This window comes from Balaenoptera borealis (assembly GCF_965194805.1).
Source record: "Balaenoptera borealis genome assembly, chromosome: 2".
Lineage (NCBI taxonomy): Eukaryota > Metazoa > Chordata > Mammalia > Artiodactyla > Balaenopteridae > Balaenoptera > Balaenoptera borealis.
Window position 1 is genome coordinate 119,702,636 of NC_138867.1, and position 26,609 is coordinate 119,729,244.

The following is a 26,609-nucleotide window of genomic DNA, read 5'->3' on the forward strand; positions in this document are numbered from 1 at the left end:
TCTGATATGGGTATGACTGGGTTAAATTCAAGATGTCACCAGGGGTGCATTCTCTTCTGGTGGCTCTAGAGGAGAATCTATTTCTTTCTCTTTTCCAGCTTCTAGATGCTGCCTACAGTACTTGACTCATGGCCCCTTTCATCCATCTTCAAAGCCAGCAACATTGTGTCTCTTAGTCCACTTCTTCTGTAATCACATACCCCTCTGACCATAGCCAGGAAAGGTTCTGTCCCTCCCAGATAATCCAGGATAACCTACCCCCCACAAGGTCCTCAATTTACTTATATCTGTGAATTCTCTTTTGCCATGTAAGATAACATATTTACAGATTCTGGGAATTAGGGCATGAACATCTTTCGGTGGGTGGCCATTATTCTGCCTACCGCAGGTTGACTGCTTGGAAGAAAATTATCTGGTCTAGCAGGACCACCTGTGGCCAAAGGAAGGCATACAAAGACCTTTATAACAGAAGTTTAGACCCCATTGATTGAATGCTTTAACCTCAGACAAGGTATTTATCAAAAATTGTTCTACAGATTGTTAACAAAAACATTGGATTTATAAAAACATTATGAATCTTTACTGGAATTCAATTTAAATTTTAAAAATGGAAAATCTGAACTAAAGAGTATTTTGGGGTTTTTTTAGATGATGAAAATGTTCTAAAATTGACTGTGGTGATGGATGCACTACTCTGTGAATATACTAAAAGCCACTGAATTGTAGACTTTAAACGAGTGAATTGTATGGTATGTGAATTACATCTCATTAAACCTGTCTTTTAAAAGGAATAAAACAGAAATTATTCTTGTCATGATAAAAAAATCCCAAAACATGCCAGGCCTAACCTTTAGACTGCCTTTTTGGGAAATAACTTTCCAATAATTTGAAAGTTTCAAAAACTCACGTCCTCAGGCTTAGGTGTTGGAAAGAAGAGGAAGTAATCTACTCCTTAATAAGGCGTTGATAAAATACTCTCTTTAGAACCATCACTGATTGCAATTTTGCAGTGTCCACTCATCTGTAATTCTATAACATGTACCATGAAAATAATGTACTTGTGAAACTGTTCCCATATTTTTTCAGAAATATTTTGCTCCTAAATTTATATTCTTTCAGCTTAAATGTTAAATTATTTTATTTAATCATTCACCCTGAACAGCTTTAAACAGTCAACATAATGAAAGTTTGCTCTTAGTACTCCTCCTGTGTAACAACACAGCTCTCTCTGAACTCATAAAAACCACAAGAAAATAGAACTAAGTGTTTCATATTACAGAACACGGTTGACACAGCCTATGTGTTACATTTAGGAGAATTTTGCATCCAACGTTAAACCAGAAAAGATAAGACATAGTGAGAACGCATGGTGGCGCTGCAGGTTAAGGTGGTGAGAAACAGAGCTGCAGACGTAGCTCCAGGATCCAGCCAATTTCACACTGCCTGGAAGCTGAAGAACAGCTTTCTCAGTCAGAGCACAATGTGTGTGAAACCTCTTTAAAACTGTATTTAGAGACATAGTTCTGACCTGCTATACTGCAGGACCGGACTACCAGGATCCTGGGCATATATGAAGCTCCTGTGAACTCAGTTTTCAGGAAAGAGCAATGGAGATTGGATGGATGCACAATCCGAGACAAAGGCAAGTCCTAGTTTTCTTTGTTTTGCTGAGCATGTATGGGGCGAGCGCCGAGTTGGGGCCCTATTCAGTAGTGGAAGAAACAGAGAGAGGCTCCTTTGTGGCAAATGTAGGAAAAGACCTGGGGCTGGGGTTGACAGAGATGTCCACCCGCGGTGCCCGGATCATTTCCCAGGGGAACAAAGAGCATTTGCAGCTCAAGGTTCAGACTGGGGATTTGCTCATAAATGACAAACTAGATCGAGAGAAGCTATGCGGTCCGAGTGAGCCTTGCATACTACATTTCCAAGTATTAATGGAAAAACCGTTAGAGATATTTCAGGCAGAACTGAGAGTGCAAGACATAAATGACCATTCCCCCGTGTTCACTGAAAGAGAAATGATTCTAAAAATACCGGAAAACAGTCCTATAGGAATTGCATTCCCTCTGAGTAATGCTCTGGACTTGGATGTAGGCAGCAACAATGTTCAGAACTATAAAATCAGCCCCAACTCCCATTTTCGGGTTCTGACCCGAAATCTCAGCGACGGCAGAAAATACCCTGAGCTGGTCTTGGACAAAGAGCTGGATCGGGAGGAGGAGCCTGAAATCTCATTAACCCTGACAGCGCTGGATGGCGGCTCTCCGCCTCGGTATGGAACCGCCCAGGTGCGCATTGAAGTGGTGGACAGTAACGATAACGCCCCTGAGTTTGAGCAGTCGCTCTACAAGGTGCATATTCCCGAAGACAGCCCCGTAGGCTCCCTGGTTGTCACTGTCTCTGCCAGCGATGTAGACAGTGGAGTCTATGGAAAAATATCATACACATTCTTTCAGCCTTCAGAAGATATTAGCAAAACGTTGGAGGTAAATGCTATGACAGGCGAAATTCGACTGAGAAAAAAAGTAGATTTTGAAACAGTTCTGTCTTATGAAGTGGACATCAAGGCCACTGATGGGGGAGGTCTTTCAGGAAAATGCACTCTTCTCCTGCAAGTAGTGGATGTGAATGACAATCCTCCAGAAGTGACAGTGTCTGCACTCACCACTCCCATCCCAGAGAACTCCCCTGACATTGTAGTTGCTGTTTTCAGTGTTTCAGATCCTGACTCTGGGGACAATGGGAAAACTATTTCCTCCATCCAGGATGACCTTCCTTTTCTTCTAAAACCTTCAGGCAAGAACTTTTACACCTTAGTAACCCAGAAAACACTAGATAGAGAAGAAAGAGCCGAGTACAACATCACCATCACCGTCACAGATATGGGAACCCCCAGGCTGAAAACCGAGCACAACATAACCGTGCTGGTGTCCGACGTCAACGACAACGCCCCCGCCTTCACCCAGACCTCCTACACCCTGTCCGTCCGCGAGAACAACAGCCCCGCCCTGCACATCGGCACCGTCCGCGCCACAGACAGAGACGCGGGCGCCAACGCCCAGGTCACCTACTCGCTGCTGCCGCCCCTCCACCCGCACGTGCCCCTGGCCTCCCTGGTGTCCATCAACCCGGACAACGGCCACCTGTTCGCCCTGAGGTCCCTGGACTACGAGGCCCTGCGGGCGTTCGAGTTCCGCGTGGGCGCCGCCGACCGCGGCTCGCCCGCGCTCAGCAGCCAGGCGCTGGTGCGCGTGCTCGTGGCGGACGACAACGACAACGCGCCCTTCGTGCTGTACCCGCTGCAGAACGCCTCGGCGCCCTGCACCGAGCTGGTGCCCAGGGCGGCCGAGGCGGGCTACCTGGTGACCAAGGTGGTGGCGGTGGACGGCGACTCGGGCCAGAACGCCTGGCTGTCGTACCAGCTGCTCAAGGCCACGGAGCCCGGGCTGTTCGGCGTGTGGGCGCACAACGGCGAGGTGCGCACGGCCCGGCTGCTGAGCGAGCGCGACGCGGCCAAGCACAGGCTGGTGGTGCTGGTCAAGGACAACGGCGAGCCGCCGCTGTCGGCCAGCGTCACGCTGCACGTGCTGCTGGTGGACGGCTTCTCGCAGCCCTACCTGCCGGCCCCGGAAGCGGAAGCGGCGGACGCGGCGCCGGCCGACCCGCTCACCGTCTACCTGGTGGTCGCCTTGGCGTCGGTGTCGTCGCTCTTCCTCTTCTCGGTGCTGGTGTTCGTCGCGGTGCGGCTGTGCAGGCGGGGCGGGGCGGCCTCGGTGGGTCGCTGCTCGGTGCCCGAGGGCCCCTTTCCGGGCCACCTGGTGGACGTCAGCGGCACGGGGACCCTGTCCCAGAGCTACCAGTACGAGGTGTGTCTGACGGGAGGCTCTGGGAGTAATGAGTTCAAATTCTTGAAGCCGATTCTCCCCAACCTCCCGCCCCAATGCCCTGGGAAAGAAATAGAGGAAAATCATACCTTCTACAATAGCTTTGGGTTCAATATTCAGTGACCGTAATTAACTTTTATATCTCATAGGTATGTTGTTTTGTGGCACTTCCATACCAACATTATTTCCCCCAAAATGTGTGTTTGAAGTTGTACTGATGTTACTTTTATATTTTCGCATGTTCTACCCACCTTTACTTTTAAGTGAATGTTTATCTTTACCTGTGGTTGTAGTTAGATAGCTATTTATTCTCTAACCAAGGAGGTCTTAATTTGTAATTAATTTGCCTCCTTAAATAATAACACCAAATCAGTTTTTGCTCATGGCCCTCTCTCCAGTTGAACTTTCATTCACAATTATGCTTATGATAAAATAAAACAGACCACTTTCAAAGTATTTCAAGTGTTCAAGTATTTCTTCATTTTATTTTTCTTGCTGTTTTTCTTGTGGTTGAATAATGGTTGCTATTCAGAAATGTCATTCTTCTTTCTTTAAATTCACCACTTTTTAGTTAACATTTTAAAATATTTATTACTGCTGAAAATATACCTGAAAAATCATGTCCTATGATACAATCATAAACATAAACACCTTGTTAGAATGGGCCAAAAGGCAATTTTCTTAGTGTCTCTTCCTTACTCAGCCTGGAGGGTTATTCTGAAGACACATTAATATTGTGGCCACCCACAGAATACTGGAATATGAAGTTATAATTTTCCAGATGTCTCATTAATGTTACAAAGGTAAAATGCAACCTAGTTGAATACAGGCTCCCGAATAATAATTTGTTTATTGTAGAGTGGACTTGTTTGCTAATATGTATAATTTTTTGCCTCCTGTGTTAGCCCAGAATTTAATATATATACACTGGGCACTAATTTTCAAACTTTAAAAAATCACAGGCAACTGAAAAATTATATTGTATATATTATATAACATACATGTTTTGTATGAAAGAAACGTTTTGTGAACAGTGCTCAGCTTTTTTTGTGATACAATCTGAAATTGCCTGTATTATTCCATTCTATTTAATTTTCAAATGTGGTCATGATCCACTAAATTGATTTCATGACCTACTAATGGGTAGCAATCCAAAGTTTCAAAACCACTTTTCTCAGATATTCGTAGAGTACTGAAAAGTATGAAAAGATAGTCCTTTAACATTCTAATTTTTGAACTTTTTTCAAGTCATTGTAGGAGGAAGTTTTGTTTCATGCTGTACAAGCACCAACCAACCACTCTTGCCTTTAGTAACCTGACTGTATTACAGAAGAGAAAGCCTTCATTGTTGGGGGAGGATCTTTCCAATGAATTTCGTCAAAAAGTCTAAAGTCTGTATGTTGTGGAAGGAAAATGTAGATGAGCAAAATGAGTAAGGGTATAGAAGGAAAGGAAGTGTGTGTGTGAGAGATAGAGTAGGCATGAGAAAGAGGAGGTGCATGAGGGTGAGTAAAATGATTGCTTTTACGCCTGAGGTGGGGCCACAGACTGGAGTCAATGCCACGCACTGCCTCTTGAAGATATTCTAATCTTAACATTATAGAGGGGCTGGGTATTAGTCAGTTAATAATGCCTGGAAGTCAAACCTCTTGCTCTAACATATCCAAAATAATCTAATGTTTACAGTCCTTGAATGCTAAAATTTCACCACCAGTTCTTTTGAACTGTGTGGACTGATTAATTACTCTTTGAATTCAAGAAAAATGGAGGGAGCAAAAGTCTCTCCATGCAGGCTAACTAAATTCTAATTTTCTATTTTCAGAAGTGGAACTTGGAGTAAGTTCTTCTTCCCTAAATGAAAGCTTCCTTACATAGAGAACAAAAACTCGTATTAATTAATCAAAATTAAGTATTAAGGTTACCTCCTGTGTTTACTGATCTTAGTGGGGAAAAGATGGAGGACTACTAGCTTAAAGAGATATACAGTGTTATAGCTGTCAACAACCAAGGTGGGAGTGTTCTATCAGCTTGTTTTCCCAGTAAGCTTGGTCTCTCTCATCTATAATGGGGGAGGGGGAAAGAACAGCTCAGGCAGAAAATCTAACAGGTGCAACAGCAGAGAAAAGGACGAGGTACTTGTCCTCTTGCTTTGAGTTTTTCCAGCTATCTGAACAGGAGGACTTGTCTATTTCTGGAAAGAACTATGTGTTTCCTGACTCTAATGGAGAGTGACCAGGCCTTCAGGAGCTCAGATGCCCAGATATAAGTAAACCAACCAGTTCTCTTACAATGTATTGCTAAAAACAGATTTTGCTCTTATGCTTCAGATACCTTATTTATAGTTAAATATAAACCAGTGCATAGGAATCCAACTGTATCAGCCAATTTTATATTAAAGGACTGTAAGTTGTCCAGTGGGAAGAGGTCACTTACAAAATGGAGATGCAAGAGACTGCTCAGCCTCCCAGAATTGATTTTCTTGAAAACCCTTACCAATAAGAACAAAATAACACTTTAGGTTGGAATTTGCCAAGAGTATGGGAAAGAAAGGACATAAGGACATTTTTACTTACAAACACATTGTTTTCCTCATCTCCTTTCTACTTCAAGTCCCTATACTACTACTGCATTCCTGCATCCACTGATTAATCTAACATGGCCTCTCAGTCCTCTGCTCCAGTTGTCATTAGTGCCTTGGCTACATGCTGTACTTTTTCACTACCCAGAACTGTTCTTTCTATGAAATATGATTTCAGATCTCTCCCTCTGAGAACACAACCTTCTATGCCTTTAGCCCTCTCATCCTGCTACTCCTGTCACATCTTGTCTTTGACCTTGTCATGACCTCCATTCCATGATGCTACTACCACCTATCAACACCCTCCTGTTTTAATTTCCTTCCCATCCAGCTGACTCCCTGTTTTACCACTCCCAATCACTTCATGCTCATATTCTAAATTCTCTTGTTCAACTTGCCTTCACTCTAGGATTTCCTTCACCACCTGATGAAACTCCACATTACATGAATATAGTTATCTCTTTTCTCTTACACCTGGGATGCTGCACTCTATAAGACAAACTTAGAAAATTATCAATACTATTGCCACTAAGTTTATCACACCCAAACTTAATTGGGCTTTCAAGATGAAGAAATCTTTTTATATTTTCCTAATCAGCTTTCTCTTTTATTCTCCATAACAACTACTTCAAACCTACTTATCTTACTTTAAACTTCTCACCCTACTACTTACACAACCCCTTTTAGCAGATGAACTTGCTTAATACCTTAAAGAGAAAATAGAATCCATCAGATGGGAATTATCTCAATTTCCTGTCCCCAAACCTATACTCTTGATAGCATATGTACTTGGAAAATTTCCTCTGCTAAGGTCCCTTCCACCTAAGTCCAATCCCTTCATACATAGGATCCCTGGATCCTATTTTGACCACTTTCTAGGGACTTCACATTGATTACATCCTTTCTTGTGTATCTTAATTTTCTGCCTCTTTACTCAATACTGCAAATTAGCATTTAAAAACATTTCTCTAGGCTTAAAAAACCCTCCTGAGTCTAAATTCCCCTCCAGATACCAATCTACTTCTTTCTTTTGCAGCTAAATTTCTCAAAAGGGTTGACATTTTTATTTCCTTATCCCTCTCACTTTTCATCCCAGTGAAATCTAATTTTTATCACAACCACTCTACTGTACTGTACTGAAAACTGCTACTGTAAAGCTCATCAAAGATTTCTGTATAAGTTAGGTAAGGTTACACTACTGAAATAGAGCAGCACAACTACACAGTGGCTTGTAAAAGTATGTATCTCTTTCTTGTACCAGCCGCAATGTAAATGATTGGGTAGATAGGGCAGCTTTGCTCCTCATGGTCCTTCTGGAACCAAAATTTGTTTCAAGTAATTCCTCTTACATTCCCTGTTTCAGTGTATAATCTACATGACTTGTAGCTGGGTCACTGCCACATCTGGGTTCTAGCTGGCTAGGAGGGAAGAGACACATACAGATGTCTTCCATTCCAGACCCAGAGGTAGCAAATAAAAATTCTGTTCACAATCTGTGAGAACTTAATTAGCCACACCTAACTACAAGGGAGGCTGAGTCACCATGTGCCTGGGTACAGTTCTATTACTATATAGAAAAGGAGAACAGATTTTGGCAGACATCTATCAGAATCCTCCACAATGACCATCTTCTTAAATCCAATGGACCATTTTAATACTTATTTTTCTTGAGTTTTCTGAAGGATTTGCTACTGTTGGTCTTCCTCATCTCCTTGAAATGCTATTTGCTTTTAGTTTCATGATTCTGAACTCTGCATCTTCCTTGTCATTTTAAAAAAATGCTTCCTTACCTCTCCTTTAAATGAAGATGTTTCTCAGAGTTCTGTGCTAAGCCTCTTCTATTCTTATTTGGCACACTTTTGCTTGGTTCTCTTAGAGATCTCATAGTTTCAAACACCATACACAGGCATACCTCATTTTATTGCACTTTATTGCATTTTGCAGATATTGTGTGTTTTTACAAATTGAAAGTTTTTACAAATTCAAAGCCCTGCAATGAGCATATCTATCGACACCATTTTTCCAAAGCATTTGCTCACTTTATGTCTCTGTGTCACATTTTGGTAATTCTCACAATATTTCAAACTTTTCATTTTATTATATTTGTTATAATAAATATAATGGTGATCTGTGATCAGTGATCTTTGATGTTACTATTGTAATTGTTTGGGGGGGGCACCATGAACTATATCTATATAAGACAGTGAACTTAATAGATAAATGTGTGTTCTGACTGCTCTACCAACTAGATGTTCCCCATCTTTCTCCCTCTCCTTGGGCCTCCCTATTCCCTGAGACACAACAATATTGAAAATAGGCCAGTTAAGGGACTTCCCTGGTGGCGCAGTGGTTAAGAATCCACCTGCCAATGCAGGGGACACGGGTTTGATCCCTGGTCTGGGAGGATCCCACATGCCGCGGAGCAACTAAGCCTGTGCGCCACAACTACTAAGCCTGCGCTCTAGAGCCCACGTGCCACAACTACTGAAGCCCACGCGCCTAGAGCCCTGCTCCACAACAAGAGAAGCCACCGCAATGAGAAGCCTGAGAAGCCCGCGCACCTCAACAAAGAGTAGCCCCCGCTCGCCGCAACTAGAGAAAGCCCTCGTGCAGCAACGAAGACCCAACTCAGCCAAAAATAAAATAAATTTTAAAAAATTTTAAAAAAGAAAATAGGCCAGTTAATAATCCTACAATTTGCCTTAAGTGTTCAAGTGAAAGGAAGAGTCACATGTCTCTCACCTTAAATCAAAAACCAGAAATGATTAAACTTAGTGAAAAAGGCATGCTGAAAGCCAAGACAAGCTGAAAGCTAGGCCTCCTGCACCAAACAGCCAGGTGTGAACGCAAAGGACAAGTTCTTGAAGGAAATTAAGAGTGCTACTCCAGAGAACACATGAATGATAAAGTGAAACAGCCTTATTACTGATATGGAGAAAGTTTTAGTGACCTGGATGGAACATCAAACTAGATACAACATTGCTTTAAGCCAAAGCTTAATACAGAACAAGGCCCCAACTCTCTTCAATTCTATGAAGGCTGAGAGAAGTGAAGAAGAAGCAGAAGAAAAATTTGAAGCTAGCAGAGGCTGGTTCATGAGGTTTAAGGAAAGAAGCTGTCTCTAGGACGTGAAAGTACAAGGTGAAGCAGAAAGTTCTGATGTAGAAACTGCAGCAAGTTATCCAAAAGATCTAGTTAAGATAATTCATGAAGTTGGCTACACTATACCACAGATTTTCAATGTCAATGAAATAGTCTTATATTGGAAGAAGATGCCATATAGGGCTTTCATAGCTAAAGGGCAGAAGTCAGTGCCTTGCTTCAAAATTTCAAAGGACAGGCTGAATCTTTTGTTAGGGGCTAATGCAGCTGGTGACTTTAAGTTGAAGCCAATGCTTATTGGCCATTACGAAAATCCTAGGGCCCTTAAGAATTATGCTAAATCTACTCTGCCTGTGCTCTTTAACTGAACAACAAAGCCTGGGTAACAGCACACTTGTTTACAACATAGTTTACTGAGTATTTTAAGCCCACTGTTGAGATCTAGTGCTCAGAAAAAGATTCCTTTCAAAATATTACTGCTCGTCGACAATGCATCTGGTCACCCAAGAGCTCTGATGGAGATGTACAACCAGATTAATGTTGTTTTCATGCCTGCTAACAGTTACAACATCCATTCTGCAGCCCATGGATCAAGGAATCATTTTGACTTTCAAGTCTTACTATTTAAGAAATACATATCATAAGGCTTTGGCTGCCAAAGATAGTGATTTCTCTAATGGATCTGGGCAAAGGAAACTGAAAACCTTTCAGAACAGATTCACCATTCTGGATGCCATTAGAAATTCATGATTCATGGGAAGAGATCAAAATATCAACATTAAAGAGTTTGGAAGAAGTTGATTTCAACCCTCATGACTTTGAGGGGTTCAAGACTTCAGTGGAGGAAGTAACTTCAGTTGTGGTGGAAACAGCAAGAAAACTAGAATTAGAAGTGGAGCCTGAAGATGTGACTGAACTGCTGCAATCTCATGGTAAAACTTTCTCATGGATGAGGAGTTGCTTCTTATGGATGAGCAAAGAAAGTGGTTTCTTGAGATGGAATCTACTCCTGGTGAAAATGCTGTGAAGATTATTGAAATGACAACAAAGGATTTAGAATATTACATAAACTTAGTTGATAAAGTAGCGGCAGAGTTTGAGAGGATTGACTCCAATTTTGAAAGAAGTTCTACTGTGGGTAAAATGCTATCAAACAGCATTGCGTGCTACAAAGAAACTGTTCATGAAAGGAAGTCTCCATCGATGCAGCAAACGTCATTGTTGCCTTATTTTAAGAAATTGCCACAGCTACTCCAACCTTCAGCAACCATCATCCTGATCAGTCAGCAGCCATCAACATCAAGGCAAGACCCTCCATCAGCAAAACCATTACGACTTGCTGAAGTCTCAGATGATAGTTAACATTTTTTAGCAATAAAGTATTTTTAAGTTAAGGTATGTACATTGTATTTTTACACATAATGCTATTGCACACTTAATAGATTACAGTATAGTGTAAACATAACTTTTATATGCATTGGGAAACCAAAAAATTTGTGATTCACTTTATTGAGATACTCGCTTTATTGCAGTCGTCTGGAATGGAACCCAAAATATCTCTGGGGTATGCCTGTACATGCTGATGAATCTCAAAGTCCATATCTCCAGCCCGGATTTGTTTTCTGTGTTTCGGTTATATATGTACACACACACACACACACACACACACATTCCACAGGCACTTACCTCAATATCAACATGTCCCAAACTAACTTTATCTTTTTCTATTTCAATCTTGGTTGTTGTTTTTTTTTCCAGCATTCCCTGTCTTAGTGAATGACGCACTAACCATCAGTTCCCAACCCAGAGAGGTGTTCATTATCCTTGAGTCTTTCCACTTTTTCTCCCCATGAAAGCCATCAATCACTGGGTCTTAAATATTTTTATAGTCTAAATATCTTTCTAATCACCCTGCTTCTCCTTATCGACACTAGTATTACCTTCATCCAGGCTACCATCATCTCCTAACTGGTCTCTCTGATTCCAGTTATTCCCCCTGAAACTGATTATCATACTTCAACCAATTTTGATTTTTCAAAAATGCAGGTGTAATTATGTTAATCAACTGTTTAAGATCCTACATTGTATTATAATTGCCTTTAGGATAAATTTTAAAATGCATGCTATATAACTCATATAATTGTTTATGTCCTTACTCTGCTTTTTTCCCCCAATCTCATTTTAACATTCTCCCCCTTCCATGGTTTAAAGCTCGAGGCATATTTAACTTCCCTGTTTCCTTAAAATATCTGTTCAAAACACTTCGTCTTCTCCTGAATGGCTCCTCCAGATCACAACTTGTAGTTCAATACCTTAGGAAAGGTTTCAGTGATGTCCAAAAATATGGATTAGATTTTATTTATTTTAACAGGCACTTAACAAGCACTTACTAGCCACTTTGTAAAAATTAACTCATTAGATTCCTATGATAATAATCCTACGAGGTAAACACTATTATTACCCCTATTTTACAGTTAAGGAAGCAGAGGTACATAACTTGCCCAAGACTTAAGACAGTGAGTAGCAGAACTAGGATTCTAATGTAGACATTTTGGTTCCAGAATCCATGTTCATAACCACTATGCAATGCTGTCTCCTAGGTATAAGATGTCCCCTCTTGGTATTTATATATTACTATTTACCTGTGCATACATTCTGGCATATTTTAATTACTTGCCTGCCAAATTTTCTAGCCTGTGAGCTCCATAAAGACACACATATGTATTTTTAAAAATATACAAGTGAAAAAAGCAATGACATTACTAACTATAATCGACTGAAATCTATAAGTGTTTACAAGAGTGTAGGGGAGAATATATTTGCAATTACTCAATAAATGGCCTGAATAAAATATAATTTCTTCAGTTCAGGACATTTTAATGGTTCTTCTTGTCGGGCATTCAAAACAGTGATAATTCAGTGCACTTCATGAACCTTGTTTAAATACTGATTCAAACAAACCAACAGTAAAAAATATTTTGGAGGAAAATGTGTAAAACCAAACACAGATTGAATATAAATTATATTAAGCTACCAGCACTAAATTTGTACATTATGATAGTGGTATAGTATATATTTTTAAAGTCCTTATCTATTACAGATACTTAGTGAAGTATTTAGAGGTAAAAATACGTGATGTCTGGGATTTGCTTTAAAATACTCCAGATGAATTTATGAATTACTTGTTCAAAGAGGCAAAAGAAAAAATTCTACTGAAAAAATTCATAGAGACGCATGGTGGCGCTGCAGGATAAGATGAAAAGAGTGCTTCTACAACACTGTGGGCTCCATTATTCACGGCAACAGAGAACATCCAACCCACTGAAAAGAGAGATATTAAGGAGCTTCACCTACAGACCTGCTGGAGGTTTATATACCCTCTAGAAGTTTCCAACTAAAAAAAGAATCAGAGCCTCAGCTTGCAAAATTAGAGCTGAACTTAAATTTTTCCACAAAAGAGTTTTCTTGAAGAAACCATGGAGATCGGAGGGGCACTCGTTCTGCGGAAAAGGCAAGTTCTGATTATCTTTGTTTTACTGGGATTGTCTCAGGCAGGTCCTGAGTCTGTGCGCTATTCTGTGGCAGAGGAAACAGAAATTGGCTCTCTTGTGGCCAATCTGGCAAGGGATCTGGGGCTTGGGGTGGAGGAGCTCTCTTCGCGGGAGGCGCGGGTAGTGTGTGATGATAATGAAAAGCATTTGCAACTCGATTTGCTGACCGGGGATTTGCTCGTAAATGAGAAACTGGACCGGGAAGAGCTGTGTGACTCCACGGAGCCCTGTGTGCTGCATTTTCAGATGGTACTGGAAAACCCTTTACAGTTTTTTCGGGCTGAGCTGCATATCAAAGATATAAATGATCACTCCCCTACATTTCTTGACAAGGAAATAGTTATTAAAATATCAGAGAGTACCATTATTGGAACCACATTCCTAATGGAGAGTGCCCAAGATTTGGATGTAGGAAGCAACAGTCTCCAAAACTACACAGTTAGCCCGAATTCTCACTTCTACATTAAAATTCAAGACAGTGGTGACGGAAAGATATACCCTGAACTGGTCCTGCACAGAGCGTTGGACCATGAGGAGGAGCCTGAGCTCAGATTAACACTCATAGCACTGGATGGTGGATCCCCGCCCAGGTCTGGGACAACTTTGGTCCTCATCAAGGTCTTGGACATCAATGACAATGCCCCAGAGTTTCCTCAGAGGCTCTATGAGGTGCAGGTCCTGGAGGACACACCTGTTGGCTCTTGGATTATCACCATCTCTGCTAAGGATTTGGATGCAGGAAACTATGGGAAAATATCTTACACATTTTTTCATGCATCAGAAGATATTCGTAAAACATTTGAAATCAATCCACTATCTGGGGAAGTTCATTTGAGATCACGCTTGGATTTTGAAGCAATACAGTCATACATTATAAATATTCAGGCAACAGATGGTGGGGGTCTTTCGGAAGAATGCACTCTTCTCGTTAAAGTAATAGATATAAATGACAATCCACCAGAAGTGACCATGTCATCGATTACAAAGATAATTCCAGAGAGCGCCTCAGAGACCCTTGTGGCTCTTTTTAGTGTCCGAGACCAAGACGCTGGGGAAAATGGGAGGGTCGTTTGCTCTATTCAAGATGACCTCCCATTTTTTCTGAAACGAACCTTCAAGAACTTTTTCACTCTAGTTGCAGAAAAAGCACTGGACAGAGAGGAAAGAGCCGAGTACAACATCACCATCACCGTCACTGACATGGGAACCCCCAGGCTGAAAACCGAGCACAACATAACCGTGCTGGTGTCCGACGTCAACGACAACGCCCCCGCCTTCACCCAGACCTCCTACACCCTGTCCGTCCGCGAGAACAACAGCCCCGCCCTGCACATCGGCACCGTCCGCGCCACAGACAGAGACGCGGGCGCCAACGCCCAGGTCACCTACTCGCTGCTGCCGCCCCTCCACCCGCACGTGCCCCTGGCCTCCCTGGTGTCCATCAACCCGGACAACGGCCACCTGTTCGCCCTGAGGTCCCTGGACTACGAGGCCCTGCGGGCGTTCGAGTTCCGCGTGGGCGCCGCCGACCGCGGCTCGCCCGCGCTCAGCAGCCAGGCGCTGGTGCGCGTGCTCGTGGCGGACGACAACGACAACGCGCCCTTCGTGCTGTACCCGCTGCAGAACGCCTCGGCGCCCTGCACCGAGCTGGTGCCCAGGGCGGCCGAGGCGGGCTACCTGGTGACCAAGGTGGTGGCGGTGGACGGCGACTCGGGCCAGAACGCCTGGCTGTCGTACCAGCTGCTCAAGGCCACGGAGCCCGGGCTGTTCGGCGTGTGGGCGCACAACGGCGAGGTGCGCACGGCCCGGCTGCTGAGCGAGCGCGACGCGGCCAAGCACAGGCTGGTGGTGCTGGTCAAGGACAACGGCGAGCCGCCGCTGTCGGCCAGCGTCACGCTGCACGTGCTGCTGGTGGACGGCTTCTCGCAGCCCTACCTGCCGGCCCCGGAAGCGGAAGCGGCGGCCGCGGCGCCGGCCGCCCCGCTCACCGTCTACCTGGTGGTCGCCTTGGCGTCGGTGTCGTCGCTCTTCCTCTTCTCGGTGCTGGTGTTCGTCGCGGTGCGGCTGTGCAGGCGGGGCGGGGCGGCCTCGGTGGGTCGCTGCTCGGTGCCCGAGGGCCCCTTTCCGGGCCACCTGGTGGACGTCAGCGGCACGGGGACCCTGTCCCAGAGCTACCAGTACGAGGTGTGTCTCATGGGAGGTACTGGGACGAATGAGTTTAAATTTCTGAAGCCGATTATCCCTAATCTTCCAGTCCAAGACACCGGTAGGCATATAGGGGAAAATGAGAACTTTAGGAATAGCTTTGGATTCAACATTCAATAAAATAATTTACTTTAAACTTCTAATCTTTTGTCATTCTTGGCAAACTGTGGATCCATTTTGCCAATCTGTAATAGATTTTACGTTGGACGGTAGTTGCATGCATTATCATTTCTCATGTTCTCCTCACAGTTGCTTTAAAAATCTTTATTTGTGGCTATAATGACATGGAAAAATAATGTGTTCTGCTTTTTCATATATTTGGTCAAAATGTCATATTAATGGAGTTATTGCTAATTTTTTGTTCTGATAATGGCATTGTTATGCAAGACGATGTTATTATTTGGAGGTGCAAACTCAAGTATTAAGAGCAAATGCCACAATGTATGTAATTTACTTCTAGACGTTTCATCAAAGCATAGATACAGCAAAAATTAAAAATGCTGTTGAAGCTGGGTGGAAAGTATATTGGATTTTACTGCACTATTCCCATTGAAAATTTTCATCATAAAGGGTAAAAGTGCCACCTCTCCAGTATTCAGTAGTAGGGTATCTTATTTGTTTGTTTGTTTGTTGTTATATAGTGTTTTTCAAGAATTCACTTTATGACAAGATAAAAGTGACCACACTGAAAATTACTGATTTCTTAAGTAATTTTCCTTTTTTACTGTTGTCGTTGATGCTGTTTTGGGGGAGGAGTCTTATAATGTTCTGGGATTTTACGTTGCTATTTTGTTTTCTTTCAATATACCACATTTGCTGGTTTAAATTTGTATTATTTTATATTGTTCATTACGTAACTCATATGTTCATGGTATCATCTTAAGTAAATACTCCTCCATCAGAAGAGTACAGATAAAAACTTCTTAATAAATTAAAATGAAAATTCAAACTGGTAGAGAAATAAATTAGGTTCACTTTTCTATTGATTTTTTTAAAGTAAATATAAAAAAATCCTTAATACTTTGTGGCCTTTCTCAGATGTTCACAAAGATGGAATGGGTCTATATTAATGGTTTATAGATGTCTCATGGTGTTCCAAATTATAATGTCTCCAATCTATTAGTGTACAGTTCAGTGGACACTTTGGTAACTAGAATGTAGTGTGGATATAGAGCTGCTGTGCATATACATTTCTGTGATTTCTCTCATAAAATTAAATATTGTAGACTAGATGATATAGTAAAATGCAATTTTGCTTGACATTGTGAAATGGCTAAAACAAATTCCAGTTTTCTTAGGAATTTTTTTCTTTGCTTCATGCAGTTTTTCCTGGTCTTATTTTGTGTTACAACAGATATTTACTAGTTGTGAGAATTTTATTCAATAGACATTTAAGCAGTACAATCCTGAAAAAGAATGTTTGGGCCCTCTTTATCTCTCAGAGTCATAAGAAGCAAAGCTTATGCTTCTTATGCATAAGAGTAAGAGCAGATAACAAAATATCCTATTTGAATGGTACAGAAACAAACTTGTACACTACCAAATAGAATGGAATTCAGTGTCAGATATTTTATATAAGAAAATTTGGTGATGATTGAAGAGGTGTCAAAATCACTTGGGGTTGGGGGGAAGAGACTGATTACTTAGCAATGTTATTGGGAAAACTGGCTCACTATATAAAGAAACAAAATCCTTATCTCATGTGATATAAAAATAAACTTCATGTGGATCTAAGAGGTGAATTTGAAATATTTAATTGGAAAAAATGTAACAAGCCTAAGTAAAAATATCTTTATGACCTTATTATTGATTTCGATTTCTTAAACAAGGCTTTAAAAGTGCAAACAATAAGGATAAAAATTGACAAATATTACTACCTCAAAACTAGAGGATAGCCCAGACAAGCTAGCAGATGACAGACAGGGAGAAGCTACTTGCAGCATTTTAACTGAGAAGGATTAATATTTAGATTATTCAGATAAGTCTTGCAGATAGCAAAAGTCAGAAAGTCGGGAGAGCCAATAGAATATTTTTAAAAGGACAAAAGGGAAAGGTAATTCAAAAGAGGGGAAAACAGAAAGTCTGAGAAGAACATGAAGTGATGCTCAACCTCATTAGTTGCTGATACACATGATAAAATAGCAGTTTCTACCCATAGCATTAGTAAAGATGACAAATTTCCATCAAGTGGAACCATAGGAAATTGCATATACACCCCATTTTGAAGGAGTTTCAATAGTATTTAATGAAATTTAGTATGTACATACTTTATGATACAGCAATTCTACTTTGGGGCATATAAGCCAGAAAATTCTTACACAGCTTTACAAAATGAAGTGCATGATAATGTTCATCTTGGGAAAGCAAAGAATAGGAGTCTATCTACATATCCATCAGTAAAGCAATTGATAAATAAAATGTGGAACATGTTTGTGAAGGATTATTATGCAGTGATCAAAAGGAATGAACTAGGTGTACAGACAACCACATTAATAAATTCCAAATGTTTCAAAAGGAAGAAAGAGCCTGAGATTTATTGTACGTACCATATATATCCATATAATACATAATATCTCAAACTTATAGAAATATACAAATATATAAACATTGGAAGAAGAGAAGAAGGAACAAATGTAGGAAAGAAGATGTGTGTTTCTACATAGGAGTGCAGACAGAAGTGTGAGCTATACCAATGTCAATGATAAGACATTGTTTAAATTGATTGCAGCATTATAGAGTTGATTTAGTATTGATCAGATGAAGTTGGTTTTAAAAAAAAACATTATTTCTCTATCCTCTCAATAAGATCAATTTCCCATACTCCATGAAAGCTAAGAATTTGCTTGTCATTTTAAGACATAACAATATCCTTAAGAGTTTACCTTTTTAATAAGGGTGGTATACATTATGTACACCAACACTTCCACTGAAAAAAATAGCTAATAAAACACTAATATATTGTCAGGTCACAGTTAACGTTTAAAGGTAATTCAGAGAGAGAAAAGCAGCCCCAAATCCACTTTTTTCCTTGGGAACAATTGGAATTCTGGGATAGGTGAACCTCTATTTTGACGGTGTATATGGGGGAGGAAATCAAAGCCTGACAAACTGAGAAGCTGATAGAAGACCCTCACTTTAATAAATATGGAATCCTAAGAACGACACCTTTATGGTAGTATTAAACTGGAAATGGATGAGCCCTTGTATGCAATTTCAGCCTTGAACTGGAGTTTCAGCGTTGAACTTGATTTAAGGTGGTCATTGACAAGTAGTGCTCCCAGATCCTGATAGAACCAAATGCAGACCTTCTATGAAAGAAGTTTATTCATCTTAATCCTAGAATTATTCATATAAATAATTTTTATGTTCTTAACTTGAACATAAAGATAACTGCACGCACAAGGAAACATGACACCATGAGTGAGAGCCAGCAGAAAACATAAAACACTTGCAAACACACATAAACTTGCAAACACTTCAAATATTTTGATTATCAGAAACAGTCTATAAGAAGCTAACAACTTTAACTGAAATAAAAGTTACATCTGAAAATGTACAGGGAACAAGAAACAATAAAATGTGAAAGATTAGGAAAGAACCAAATAGAGCTCCTAGAACTGAAAAATATGAAAATCAAAATTTTAAACTGAATAAAAGGTTTAATAGAAAACTAGATGCAGTGAAATAAAGAATTTGTGGAGTGAAAGATAGGTCAAACTATAACTTATCCCACATATAGCTCAGAGGGTTAATAAGGTGGAAAATATGGAGGAGGTGGTTAGAAATGCAGAACAGAGTAAAAAAGTTTAACATATATTTAACCAGAATTTCAGGAGAGATGAGAAAGAATAATGGCTGGGAATTGTCCAGAATTGATGAAAACCTTAATGCACAGATTCAGTAGACCCAAATAAACCTAACAGGATAAATGAAAGATAACCATACCTGGAAACATCATTGTGAAATTTCAGAAAGACAAGGATAAAATTTTTTAAAGAAAAGTCATAGGAAAAAGACAATCTTTAAACACATGACAGACTGAAATCTATGTTCCATTTGACAATTTCTCAACAGTATTAATGGAAACTAAAAGAAAGATACCATCCAAGTGCTGAAAGAAATCAGTAAACCTTCCTGCCTAAATAGTCTCTGCATATGAGTCATCAAATGAGAGAATCAAATCAACTGGATGTCAGTTGGTTTTAAATTAATCAAGATCATGGGAAAGAAGTGGTATAAAGCTATTTTTCAAATATAACTTCATAGTTTTCCTCTGTCCCTCCCTTGCCACAGTTCTGAGTCCAGGAGTTTGACCTACTCTGTTTCTAGCCTTCTTCATCTCTAGTGACATCTAATTCTACCCTAGTCTAGTAGATCTATAAGACCATGGCCAACTTCTGAAGATGGTAGTCTTTTAGAGCTGCACCTCTGAAATCACAAATTCAAACATACTTCTCTTAATCTACAACTTACATTCTTTCTCAAAGGGCTTCAATCACCACTCATACCAATAAATCCCACAGTTGTCTCTGCAGCCCAAACCTCTTTCCTCAACTTAATTTATATAATGTAAGATCATTTATGTAACAATTTATATGGATACTCTATGGACACCTCAAACTCAACATGTTTTAAATTAAAACTTTCCATTCCTCAAAACTAAACGTCTTCTCCAGCTCTAAACATGTTCCTCTTTTCTCCTCTTCCTGTGTTTACTCTATCAGTTAATAGCACTAACACTCTCCCAGTTCCCTAAGCCTGAAAAAAAGTACATTGACTTTTACTCCTTATTCTACTTTGTGTCTAATCACCATATCCTGTATATTTTATCTTTATCATTCTAATACAACTCTATAACTGCATTTCTAGGTGACAGCAATATTATCTCTTACCTGTATTAATGGAACAACTTCTAATCCATCCCTTGCCTCTAGTCTTAACTCCTCTGTGATTTATCTTCAACTCTGAAACAGGATGATCTTCTTGAAAAATAAGAACACGGTCATGTCACTTTTCTGTTTAAAACACTTTAATAATCTTGCATTTCTATTGATGTAGATTCCAAATGACTTGGCATGGCTTACAAAATACTTGCTGATCTTTCCAATCTCAACTCTCACCATTTCTCTCCTCTTACTCTATGGCTCAGCCATACTGATCCTATTTCAGTTCTTCCAAAATACTGCTTTCATTTTTGGATTTGCACAATCATGTTTTTAGTTTGCTGGAAATTTTACCCCACACCCAATTTTTGTTTGGATTACTCAAACTCGTTTTTCATGTATCAAATTAGAATAAACTTTTTCCGGAAAAGTCTTTCCTCTACTTCAAATCCTGGTTAGATGACCCTCATCTATGCTCTTATATTAGCATGAACTTTTGCTATCATGGCATTCATTATGCTCTATTTTAAATGTGTGACCACTTTTCTGCCTCCATCTTTCAGGACAGAAACTATGTCTGTCTGTTTACCACTCTATTCCTAACACAAAGTGTATGCTCAATAAATATTTGCTGAAAAAATTAATGAATGGATGATAATATATTTAGAATTATGTCTCTGGAAGTCCTGGGTCTACAAAGCAGAATTCAGTTCCACAACTGAACTGGGTTCTAGTTTGTTCAACTTTTTAAAAATGTTGACAGAAACTGGACATATCTTACATTATTCACTACTGTTGAGCACTTACTTTCGACTACACTTATGGAGTATCCCTAAATAAATAGTACCGTTTACCCAGCCTGAAATGTCCAGCCTCCACAAAACAATTATTTGTACATACCAGTTCAGTTTTAAATACATGACATTATCTCTACTGTCTTTTCAAAGCATATTTGCTGATATCTAAAGAAGACTAAGCTCTTTGGTTCCCGTTTCCAGTTTTCCTGGGAACCTCTTGCTCACTAAGTCAATTACATAAAAAAGTCCTCTTAACTATTTTTAGTTGTTTTAATTGTTTAGTTGTGTTGTCTTCACAGAGATAGCATAACTTATTTGAGGTTGGGACTATATCTTAAATATGCTTTTTATAGCCACCACAGCTCTAGAGATTGTGGTTTATTGTGTTAAAGACTGAATAGTAACAGCATCACAACAAAACTGAGAAAAGAAAATAGGAATATAGGAGAAAGTATAATTCAGAGTCATCAACAAACACGCAAGATAAATTAATATTTTGTCTCAAACTTATTTGGCTTTGTTTAAAACCTGAGACTGCAGAGTCGCGTGGTGGCGCTGCAGGATAAGATGGGGAAATTTTTGTACCATCAGACGCTCTGGTTACCGTGAACCACTGGAACTGAGAGCTCCAGAGAAGCAGTGGTGATAAAAAGAGGCTTTCAAGAGAAAGCTAGGGAGCCAACAACGCCCTCGCCACCGAATTGCAAGTCTATAGATTCTCAATAGTCCAGGTTAATAGCTGAGAGGAGCAGTTTGAGACTGAATTGAAATATTTCCGCGGAAAGACGTTTGGCTAGGGAGCCATGGAGCCGGGAGAAGGAAGCCCTCAGCAGATAAGGCAAGCGCTGCTTTTCTTTGTTTTCCTGGGAGGGTCTTTGGTGTGTTCAGAGACCTGGCGCTATTCTGTGGCAGAGGAAACGGAGATCGGCTCTTTTATAGGCAACGTGGTGAAAGACATAGGTTTGGGCGTGGAAGACCTGGCTGCGCGGGGGGCCAAAGTCATCTTTGATGACTATAAACCATACTTGCAGTTGGATCGGCAGACTGGCAACTTGATCTTAAATGAGAAACTGGACCGGGAGGCGCTTTGCGATCTCACCGAGCCATGCATATTACATTTCCAGGTATTATTTGAAAATCCTTTGCAATTTTTTCGAGCTGAGCTTAGGGTCAAAGACATAAATGATCACACTCCCACGTTTCTAGACAAACATATACTTCTGAAAATCTCAGAAAGTACTACTCCAGGAACGTCATTCCAAATGGATAGCGCTCAGGACTTGGATGTAGGAAAGAATGCTGTTCAAAACTACACATTAAGCCCCAATCCTCATTTCCACCTTAAACTGCAAGACAGTGAGGAGGGTAGAAAATACCCAGAGCTGTTGCTGGACCAACCTCTGGATCGAGAAAAGGAGCCTGAACTTAGATTAACACTAACAGCCCTGGATGGTGGGTCTCCGCCCAGGTCTGCAACTGCACTGGTGCGTGTGTTGGTCTCAGATATCAATGACAATGCCCCAGAGTTTGAGAGGTCCGTCTATGAGGTTTTGGTACCAGAAAACAGCCCTCTGGACTCCTTGGTCGTCAAGGTGTCTGCTACAGATTTAGATGCAGGACTAAATGGAGAACTATCTTATTCATTTTCCCACGTCTCCAGAGACATACGGAAAACATTTGAAATCCATCCCATTTCTGGCGAAGTCCGTTTAAAAGCACTTCTGGATTTCGAGTTAATTAAGTCTTATACAATAAATATTCAGGCCATTGACGGTGGGAGCCTTTCTGGAAAATCAGCAATTTTAGTTAGTGTTGTAGATGTGAATGACAACCCACCAGAAATAGTCATAACATCTCTTACCAGCCCCATACCGGAAAATTCGTCACCTGAAATGGTAGTCGCTGTTTTTAGCCTACGAGACCAAGACTCTGGGGACAACGGGAGGATGGTTTGCTCAATTCAGGACAATCTCCCCTTTCTCTTGAAGCCTACCTTCAAAAATTTCTACACCCTGGTAACAGAGAGCCCTCTGGACAGAGAAAAAAGAGCCGAGTACAACATCACCATCACCGTCACAGATATGGGAACCCCCAGGCTGAAAACCGAGCACAACATAACCGTGCTGGTGTCCGACGTCAACGACAACGCCCCCGCCTTCACCCAGACCTCCTACACCCTGTCCGTCCTCGAGAACAACAGCCCCGCCCTGCACATCGGCACCGTCCGCGCCACAGACAGAGACGCGGGCGCCAACGCCCAGGTCACCTACTCGCTGCTGCCGCCCCTCCACCCGCACGTGCCCCTGGCCTCCCTGGTGTCCATCAACCCGGACAACGGCCACCTGTTCGCCCTGAGGTCCCTGGACTACGAGGCCCTGCGGGCGTTCGAGTTCCGCGTGGGCGCCGCCGACCGCGGCTCGCCCGCGCTCAGCAGCCAGGCGCTGGTGCGCGTGCTCGTGGCGGACGACAACGACAACGCGCCCTTCGTGCTGTACCCGCTGCAGAACGCCTCGGCGCCCTGCACCGAGCTGGTGCCCAGGGCGGCCGAGGCGGGCTACCTGGTGACCAAGGTGGTGGCGGTGGACGGCGACTCGGGCCAGAACGCCTGGCTGTCGTACCAGCTGCTCAAGGCCACGGAGCCCGGGCTGTTCGGCGTGTGGGCGCACAACGGCGAGGTGCGCACGGCCCGGCTGCTGAGCGAGCGCGACGCGGCCAAGCACAGGCTGGTGGTGCTGGTCAAGGACAACGGCGAGCCGCCGCTGTCGGCCAGCGTCACGCTGCACGTGCTGCTGGTGGACGGCTTCTCGCAGCCCTACCTGCCGGCCCCGGAAGCGGAAGCGGCGGACGCGGCGCCGGCCGCCCCGCTCACCGTCTACCTGGTGGTCGCCTTGGTGTCGGTGTCGTCGCTCTTCCTCTTCTCGGTGCTGGTGTTCGTCGCGGTGCGGCTGTGCAGGCGGGGCGGGGCGGCCTCGGTGGGTCGCTGCTCGGTGCCCGAGGGCCCCTTTCCGGGCCACCTGGTGGACGTCAGCGGCACGGGGACTCTGTCCCAGAGCTACCAGTACGAGGTGTGTCTGAAGGGGGGCTCTGGGACCAGCGAGTTCAAGTTTCTGAAGTCTGTTGCCTCCAATCATCAGGAGTCTGTAAATGATGTAGAGGAAAACTCAAACTTTATAAATGGTTTTGGATTCAATTAGGAATTTTTTGGTTTTTCAGAGCATTCGGGATGAAAATTAGTTTTCCCTAAATATACTGTTTCCATTAGCTTTTTGGGCCATATAGAATTTCTTGATTTTTTTTTCTGATTTCATTTTGCTAGTTAAGGAGATTAGAAATTTTATTTGAGAATATACTCATACTTACTCTATTATTTCTATTTTGATGGAGACAAAGAACTTCCAGTTTTACTTCAGTACTGAAAAGTCATGAATATTTGTTAGTTTTTCAACTTTTCATCATCAAGCACTATTGATTTGAAGATGACCCCAAACCCATTCTCTGACTGTTGTCCAGAAACTTTTTCTAAATTTTTGATGTTGTGGTTACTTAGGAGATGAGCATGATACAAATATAATGAATTTTTAGTAATTCTTCTGTTTAATATGATATTATGCCTCCTTGTCTTAAACTTTTAAATGGAGAAATATCTGAAAAAATGGCATGGTTTTGTTTCACAGTAGTATTAAGTGGAAAAGACTGCAATTTATCCTATACTTAAAGGTGTTTTCTCTTTTCTTATCAGCCTGCAGTATATAATATATATGAGTAGTATTGAAAGATTATTAGGTTACTTTAGGATATTTAAATAATAGATTCCTTTTGTGGTGTCTGTCTAGCCCACCCCATCTTCTCCTGGAAAGTTCTCTCTTCAGTAAAAATGTACTGTTGCAGCCATGTTTATTTTATATGACCCATCTCCCTCTGTGATTTCAAACAACAAGACAAGGTGGTAGACATTACTGATCCAAACTGACCCAATCTCATTATCTATGCTTAAAAAAATGACTTTAGAAACTGGTTATAGTATCTCTGTTAGAAACTCAACAAGAAAGTGATATCATGTTGGCTAAATACATGAAAGAAGCACAGAAAGCCAATCTACTTAGAGACAAAAAGGAAGGAGATGCCTCATTTTGGATTTTCCAGTCGCTCCCAAATGTGCTTTCTCTCTTGAGCTTTTGGAAATAAATATGAAATTTTAAAATAAATTTCCCTCTAAATAAGATAGCTAAGTGGATTTGTTCTCTAATCAAAAGCACTTTTAGATATACTTCCATGGATTGAACCTTACTATTAATTTGAGATGTTAAAAATTGTGGTTTTCATATTAATGTAATATTTAGGATCAAAAGGTTGTGGAATATTAGTAGTCTATAAGGGACAAGAACAAGCGTTTGTTAGAATATACAATTTTGAGAAGAATTGATGGATATGTCCAAACTGTACAGTCTTTGGAGTGTTTAATAGAAATTAGAAATTCTTAGAAAATTCTACTATATAAGTTTTTGAATATCATTAGTGTCATAATAGCTTTACTGCAAAATAACACTGATAATGTAAACTGTGTTCCAAGAGATGTATGCCTTATTTGTAGGCTCATTATAGCCTTGTTATTATGTTCTTTCTTTTTTATAATATATTCCTTTGCTTAGGGGAACCAGGGTATTTTGTCATTCAGTGAAAAACATTTTAGATCATTTTGAATTATTTCAAATTACTATTCAAAGGAGCATAGAAAAAAAGTCACTTGAGAACATGCTGTCTTGTTTATTTAGCTCATACAATGAACTAGGATGTTAGCAAAACAGGGGGCTTCTACATTAGGAGGAGAATCCATCTATCAGAATTGTAAAATTAATTTATTCATTGATCTATTTAGCAAATATTTGTTGAGTATCTACTAGGTGCCAGGAACTATTGTAGATGTTGATGGATGTAGAAGTGAACAAAACAAGGTTCTTAAACTCAAGGGTGACATAGAAAAGAAAGAATTAAATGTGTACATATATGTTGTATAAGATGGTGACCAATGCTAGGGAGAAAAAGCAGGAGGAGATATGGGAACTGCCCTCCTATGCATTTTTCCACAGTTTGAAAGTTTCATAAAATCATAAAATCTCAGACCTTATGTAGAAAGGGTATTATAAATTGGAATGAACTAATAGCTTTTTCCTTGATGTGATTCAACCAATGGAAACCACAATTCTGGCACATAGGGTGCCTAGAATTTGAAAGGAAATCTAGAGGAATTCAAACTTTTTGCTGAGAGAACTTTAAGAAATCACATAGGTATATATAGTTATTTTTACAAGATGACTGATCACTTTTAAGTCTTCTTTCACTTCTCAGTTCTCCTCAGAATACCCCACCCAGACGACAGGTTCTAGAAGATAGGGACAATGTCTGGATTGCTTACTGATGTATTTCAGAGCCTAGTACATAGATATCAGTCACACTCCTTTGAATGAAGGAATGAATAGTTATAATTGCATGGTTTTCTGATTACATCATCTCCCCCAAACCATTTGCAAACTCCTAATAGCCATCTAGATTTTTATATACAGAGAGAATGCAATTGCAGCAATTCTTTTCGAAGACAACGCATGATGGCG

At 41.0% G+C, this 26,609-nt stretch overlaps 2 protein-coding genes across 2 annotated transcripts in view; both read left to right on the plus strand.

The window, feature by feature from the left end:
- The first annotated feature begins 105 nt into the window (after window positions 1–105).
- LOC309623492 (uncharacterized protein) overlaps window positions 106–26,609 on the plus strand; it is a 32,674-nt gene continuing 6,170 nt past the window's right edge. The window contains exons 1-2 of the mRNA XM_082380441.1: window positions 106–4,003; window positions 13,010–13,593. Of these exons, the coding sequence (XP_082236567.1) occupies window positions 1,608–4,003; window positions 13,010–13,593 (2,980 nt within the window). The 5' untranslated portion in view covers window positions 106–1,607. The remainder of the gene's footprint in view (window positions 4,004–13,009; window positions 13,594–26,609) is intronic.
- Window positions 20,986–26,599, plus strand: LOC309622656 (protocadherin beta-18-like). Its single transcript, XM_082378651.1, has one exon. It carries the CDS (start codon window positions 21,804–21,806, stop codon window positions 24,192–24,194), a length of 2,391 nt encoding a protein of 796 aa, XP_082234777.1. The 5' UTR covers window positions 20,986–21,803; the 3' UTR covers window positions 24,195–26,599.

What these genes read in the sequence shown, in the direction of transcription:
- LOC309622656 (XM_082378651.1), top strand. Translation starts at nt 21,804, where the DNA reads ATGGAGCCGGGAGAAGGAAGCCCTCAGCAGATAAGGCAAGCGCTGCTT.